Genomic DNA, 6,000 nt, shown 5'->3' with positions numbered 1-6,000 from the left:
CCACCAGGTACAACAAATGCGCCCATAAAATCTGTCTTTGAGCCCTGATGAAATTTCATCCTCTGCAGAACGCCTCCGCTCTGTTTTATTAAGTGGGAGAGAGCAGGAGAGTTTCCACAGGATTCAGAGAGAGTTTGTCCGTATCTTAACTATCCGAGATCTTCTTACCAAATCCTTCTCAATTTATTTCTGTGAAGATATATTTATACCTATTCCGGAAACCTTCTCCATTTCTAGAAAAAGCTACGCATCTTCTTCTTCCTCGACTTCTCTTTTCTCCCTCCCGGTGAGGATTTCAAAGGATCTGTGAGATAAGAACCTTAAGCCAGGTCTCCCCGCGGCGTCCTGGCTAGTCCCGGCGCCCTGGGCGGGTGCATCGCTCAGCCGCAGCGCCCCTTGCCAACCAACTCTGTCCAACTTTCCCTTTCAGACTCCAGCAGGGGCGCCCTCCAGGCAACCGGCTGTGGCGGGCAAAAGCAAGCTCGGATGGGAGACCCCCGAGCTGCGTGCCCAGCGCCGGCTGAACAGACTTGCCCGCGCAGCGCCCGCGGGCCCCCTCGCATCCGGGCAGGTTCCGGAGCTGGGCCTTGCGCTCCGCGGCGCCCGCCCACCTTGGGTGTCTCGCGTCCCGGCCCTTCCTCCCCCGAACCCAAGCTAACCCAACCCCCATCCTCGCCACCTCTGGGGCAGCTCAGCTAAGCCGTGTCCCCTCCCTTGCAAACGCGTCCGACCACCCTCCCAACTCCCAGCACAACCCTCAGCACAACCCTCAGCAAGAAAGCCCAGCTGGGTCTACCCAGTTACACCGGTCAACGAGGGTCTCCATCGCCGCCGGCCGCCCTAATTCACGCTCATTCATATTCATTCTCTTTTCTCTCTGTCCCTCTTCCTTTCTCCCCAAAGACTCCTTACTAGACAGGCCGATCCTCCCCAGCGGCACTCCCTTTCATTCTTCCCTTCTCACCACACACACACACACACACACACACACACACACACACACACACCCGGACCCAGACAGCCCACTCCACTTTCCAGACGCCCACCTCCTACGTACTCCCCTCCCCTAAACAGACATTCACCCACTCGCCATCTGTAGCCTCCTTCCAACCCCCCGCCCCGCCCGCCTGGCTCCCCCTCCCCAAGAAACAGACCTGCACAGTGGGACGCAGGGACCCCCGCCAGACGCTCGGGTCGTGCGCGCCGCACTGACCTCGGCCCGCCCCGCCGAGAAACTAACAAAGGCGGGCGCGAGCCCCGAGCCCAGGAGCCGCGAGCGGCGGCCGCGGGGCCGAGGAGCCTGGGCTGGGCCGGGCGGGGACTACTCCGGAGTCAGGAGGCAGCAGCGGCGGAGGACGAGGATCCCTGGCAGTCAGCGCCGCTCGGACGCTGCCGGCACCATGGGCTGCTGCACCGGACGCTGCTCGCTCATCTGCCTCTGCGCGCTGCAGTTGGTGAGTGCCCCGAGCGCCCCTGCCCCAGGACAGGTCCCTGCTCCAGGACCGGCCTCTCCGACTCCCTCTGCGGTTCCGCAGCTCCAGGCAAGGGGCGAACGGGTGAACAGGGCGCTCCGCCCGGCTCCCACCCTCCCCACCGCCTGGCTGGGCTTGCACTGCTCTCCAGCCGCGGGCACTCGCCGGGTCGCCCCTGCCCTGCAGGAGGGCGCGGTCTCACCCCCGGTCCCGTGCGCTGGGGTTCGCCGCGCTCGCGCTGGGGTTCGCCGCGCTCCCGCCGGGCGTCGCCACGCGGTCCAGGGGCCAGGCGCCGGGGGAGTGAGCGATTTTCCCGCCCCTTGATCCGACACCTGGCTTTAGCACCCTCCGCGTTCGTGCTGAAGTTACAGGGGGACTTGGCGGGCTCTTTCTTCTTAGGATGATTTCCAGGAATGTTGCTTAATTACACTGTGTGGGAATGCCCAGGTTCTGAGGAGACAGAAGCTGCCTCAACTCTGTTAGTGAAGAGTGAGGTGGTTCTTAACCTTAAGCAGGTTGAAAAGTGATGGTTAAGGAGTCTGGGACCTCCAGGAAGGAGATCAGGCTGTGTGCTTCAGCCCCTGCCCTTCCAGTTCCGCTTTGGGTTTTGTTGAAATGTTGCATGTTCAGGCGGCGACAGACTGACAGCTGTCATCAAGGAGAGAACAGAGTGAACCGGCTCCATTGGCGCGGTGCCTTGCAGAGGGAGTGTGTGTAATGGGAAGTTAGAAACTAGAGTGGGGAAAAAAGGCCCTTTCAGAGCAGAGCAAATGCTCTTCTTAATCCCTTTGGATCCTGGACTGGCTCTGTGGTCTATTCCATGGTCACTTGAGGTCAAGGCCACAGACCTTTTGAGTCAGACTTTTGTGTGTGAGAGATTAATAGACATCTCCCTTGCGTTATACTTCAGACAGATTCTGAGTGCTCTGCCAAGCTTTCTTCGAAGCATTGTATTTGTTTTCGAGTCACAAATATAAATCTAGTATATTTTGACAAGTGAGAGGAAAAAGCTTGCAATGAACTTTACTTAGTAATGTCATCCCTTGCAAGACTTATTAACTGAGGGATAAAATCGTGCTTTTTAGTAGTTAGTCCTTGTTTACATGAAGGCTTTAGAATGTTTTCACTTTTCTCTTGCCTCAGTGTTCCAGTCTCCCATGAAAACCTCACTTTGGATGTGCCCTTCATTGTTCACATAATGCATGCATAATTTATGTATTCGTAGGTTTGAAATCAGTGACTTTTTAAGCCTATTGGATAGTGCCTTCTGTCTTGTGAAATACTTGAATCAAACATATTTTATAGTTTCTTGAAAAAATTTTTAAAAATTTAAAACAATATGAATGTTTTCTTTCACTAAGAAAAGAAGGCAGGAGCTTGATTTGTATTTTGGTTTTCAGAAATGGACATGGTTTATAAGTTGGAAAAACTGACTAAACATTGAGTCAACCCTTGATTCAATGTAAGATTATAGATAGGCATGCTGGATTGCATAATCTATAATGCCTAATTTCTATTTTACATGGAAATAACAAGTAAGGTTTTTATGTAGCAGATTTATCAATGCAATTATGATTTTCTTAACAGGCATTGTGATGATAATGTTTTTGAGATTTCATCCATCAGCCAAGCATGCCCCTTCTTTCCACTTTCTTAGTTGATACAAATGCAACTTATTTGTCAAAGCTTATCTTAAAATTCCATTTTTTAATGAAGTCTTCCTTGGTGCTCCAGGTAAAAGCCCTTATATTCCTATAATCTCATAGCACTTCGCTTTTTCCTCTGTTATAAAACATTTGATACACTCTTAAATAATTTTAAGTTATTTACACATATTTCTCACCACTAGACTGTAAGCAACTTGAGGGTAGGGACCATAGTGTTAGTGATCTTTACAAACTCTGCAAGTTCTTAGAGCTCATATTAGGAGCTGAAACATATTTGCTGAATTTTTGATTATACATAACATTTGCAATCCATACAGGGCTTTGACATAAACATTTCTTTTGACTTTTAAAACTATCCTGTGAGGTAGATACTCATTTCATTTGTTTGCAGGTGAGGAAGTTGATATTCATAGAGTTAAACAGTTTTTCCATAATCAATAGTTTTTGGATGGTAGAAATATTGGGGAGATGGTAAGCATTTAACAACTGGATTGTAAACAAAACAAAACATATGTATATATTACATTATAATAGCCTACAAGATAATCTTCTTTATGTAAAAGATGTGTAGCTCTCTGTTGACAAATGATAGCAATAGTAAAATATGTAATAGTCTTTAGTGTGAATTCCATACAGCCATTCAATTTTGGCAGAATCTTTTTGCTGAGTTTGAAAAACTCTTGGTTTTATAAATCTGACATGAATGCTGGTGAATATTTTTGTATGCTTTAAGAAAAAAGAGGAAAGTGAAAATTTGAAGAAAATATTCGAACTTTACTTCATCAATTACATGAAAAGATTCTTGGCTGAATTGGATAATAGTTTTTAAATACTTAAAAATTATTTCCTCAGTTTCTTTCATAGCTACTGACAATGTAATGTCTATAGACATGACACACTTTTAGGTTTAATATGCATTATTTAAAATATTTCTCCATTATTTAAAAAGCCTAGACAATCAACAAAACAGTAAGCAACCACTGATTTGTGGGGTTTGCCAAATTCTTTGGTGTAAATACTCCCATCACGACCAATGTCAAGTATACTTTATATAGCATTTCCGTCATATACATAAGATAGGCCTAACCTCAAAAGCATTGGTAAAGTAAAACACAGCAAAATAATTAGGAAGGAATAACTGTTAACTATTCAGTACCTTGGTTTTTAGTAGGATTTCTTTAAATTTAAGTTTGCATAATTTAATTTTTAATAATGGCTGTATTTAACAACTGGCTCACAAAATTCCTAAAAATCTAACAAAACCAATTCTAACTCTGAGCCCGTATAAGCCTGCTTCAGCATATCATAGGGTAGGGATCCCTGTTTCCTAGATCTGGTGCACTTTCTACTGAAACCAACTGTTTTTTTTGCTCTTTTATGTTTTTTTCTGCTTCCACCAACTGTCAGACAATGGAGATTATGAGGCAGTGAACTAGTGAGGGTATTGAAAGGGGACGGCGTTGGGAGAACACATCTGCTGAAGACAATCTACATGCTCATGACTAAGGCTTAACTGGGAGGTCATCACATAGATGGTACATTAGTTCCTCCTAAAAGTTAAAGAAACAAATAAAAGCTTTTCATTATCTTATTCCCATTTTGTCTGAACTACTGTCTGGAGTGGGAAAATAAAAACTCAAATTGGGAAATTTACTTGGAGAAAACATATCCTTTTCAAGCTAGTATCTGTGGATGATTTTCAGTTTGCAAAATCTCAGTCATTTTCTACTTTTTTCACTCCACTGCTCTGGCTGTCTTTCATCATTAGTTTTTCTCCAGGCTTCTGCCCTCAAGATGTTTGCCTCATGGTTTTCATTTGTGATCCTCCTGATTTTCCTAGATGAAATTAAAGAGAAAGTGAAAAGTATGAATACAGGCCCATCAAAAACGATGTGAAATAATTTTTTTTAAAGAAGTGATTCATTACTGTGTCACTGATTCATCTAGTCATCCAAGAGCCTTTAGTACATTTTTTTTGTAAGGATACTTTCAGTTTTTCTTGTTTTATAATACTGTATATACTTATCATTAGATATGTGTAATTTATACATAAAAAAAACACTTGATCATGTGCTTTTAGCACATTCTTTTCAGGTACCACATTTAAATAAACCTTAATTGCATGGTTTCAAAGTCTGACATGCCACATCTCATTTCAGAGCCATTTTCTGAGAGTAGCCTCAGTGAAGCACTGAACTAATTTTGGCAGGCATTGTTCCCACAGAGCTTTAGACATCTTCCCAACCTCACAGAGATTGGACTCTGGCATGTTCAATGTAACTTTGGCATGTTCAACACATCTTCGTCTCAGGATGTTATTATTACCCATGGGCATTCATTGCACCTTTCATCACTTCAAGGTGAAAGTCTTATTACTATTAGACCTAGGAATAAGGGAAACAAAACTCAAAACTCTCACCGGACATATCTGTGGTACCAGAAACCCTACAAGATTTAGAGAAAATAGGCAGCTTCTAACTCATAGATGTATATTTTTTATCGTAGAGAACATCTGACTGGGTACAGTGGCTTATGCCTGTAATCCTAGCACTTTGGGAAGCCAAGGTAGGAGGATTGCTTGAGTCCAGGAGTTCCAGATCAGTCTGGGCAACATAGCGAAACCTCTTCTCTACAAAAATTTTAGCCAGGTGTGGTGACTTGTGCCTCTAGCCCCAGCTACTTGGGAAGCTGAGGTGGGAGGATTGCTTGAGCCCAGGAGATCGAGACTGCAGTGTACTATGATGCCACCACTCACTCCAACATGGGAGACAGAGTGACACTCTCTATCTAAAAAGAAAGAAATACATAAGTAAATAAATAAATAAATAAATAGAGAACATTCTCTCAAATTAAAGAAAATC

At 44.8% G+C, this 6,000-nt stretch overlaps 1 protein-coding gene across 3 annotated transcripts in view; it reads left to right on the top strand.

Annotated features, from left to right (window-relative positions):
- The first annotated feature begins 1,271 nt into the window (after positions 1-1,271).
- NKAIN3 (sodium/potassium transporting ATPase interacting 3) overlaps positions 1,272-6,000 on the top strand; it is a 735,379-nt gene continuing 730,650 nt past the window's right edge. For 2 of the 3 annotated variants that reach the window (XM_019032975.4, XM_055349332.2), the window contains exon 1: positions 1,272-1,454. In XM_019032975.4, coding sequence (XP_018888520.1) covers positions 1,401-1,454 — 54 coding nt within the window. In that variant the 5' untranslated portion in view covers positions 1,272-1,400. The remainder of the gene's footprint in view (positions 1,455-6,000) is intronic. The other variant, XM_063709253.1, reaches the window with a different exon arrangement.

The sequence above is a fragment of the Gorilla gorilla genome, chromosome 7, assembly GCF_029281585.2.
Source record: "Gorilla gorilla gorilla isolate KB3781 chromosome 7, NHGRI_mGorGor1-v2.1_pri, whole genome shotgun sequence".
Classification (NCBI taxonomy): domain Eukaryota; kingdom Metazoa; phylum Chordata; class Mammalia; order Primates; family Hominidae; genus Gorilla; species Gorilla gorilla.
The sequence above is the reverse complement of the archived record's forward strand: the minus strand, read 5'-3'. Positions and strand labels throughout refer to the sequence as shown.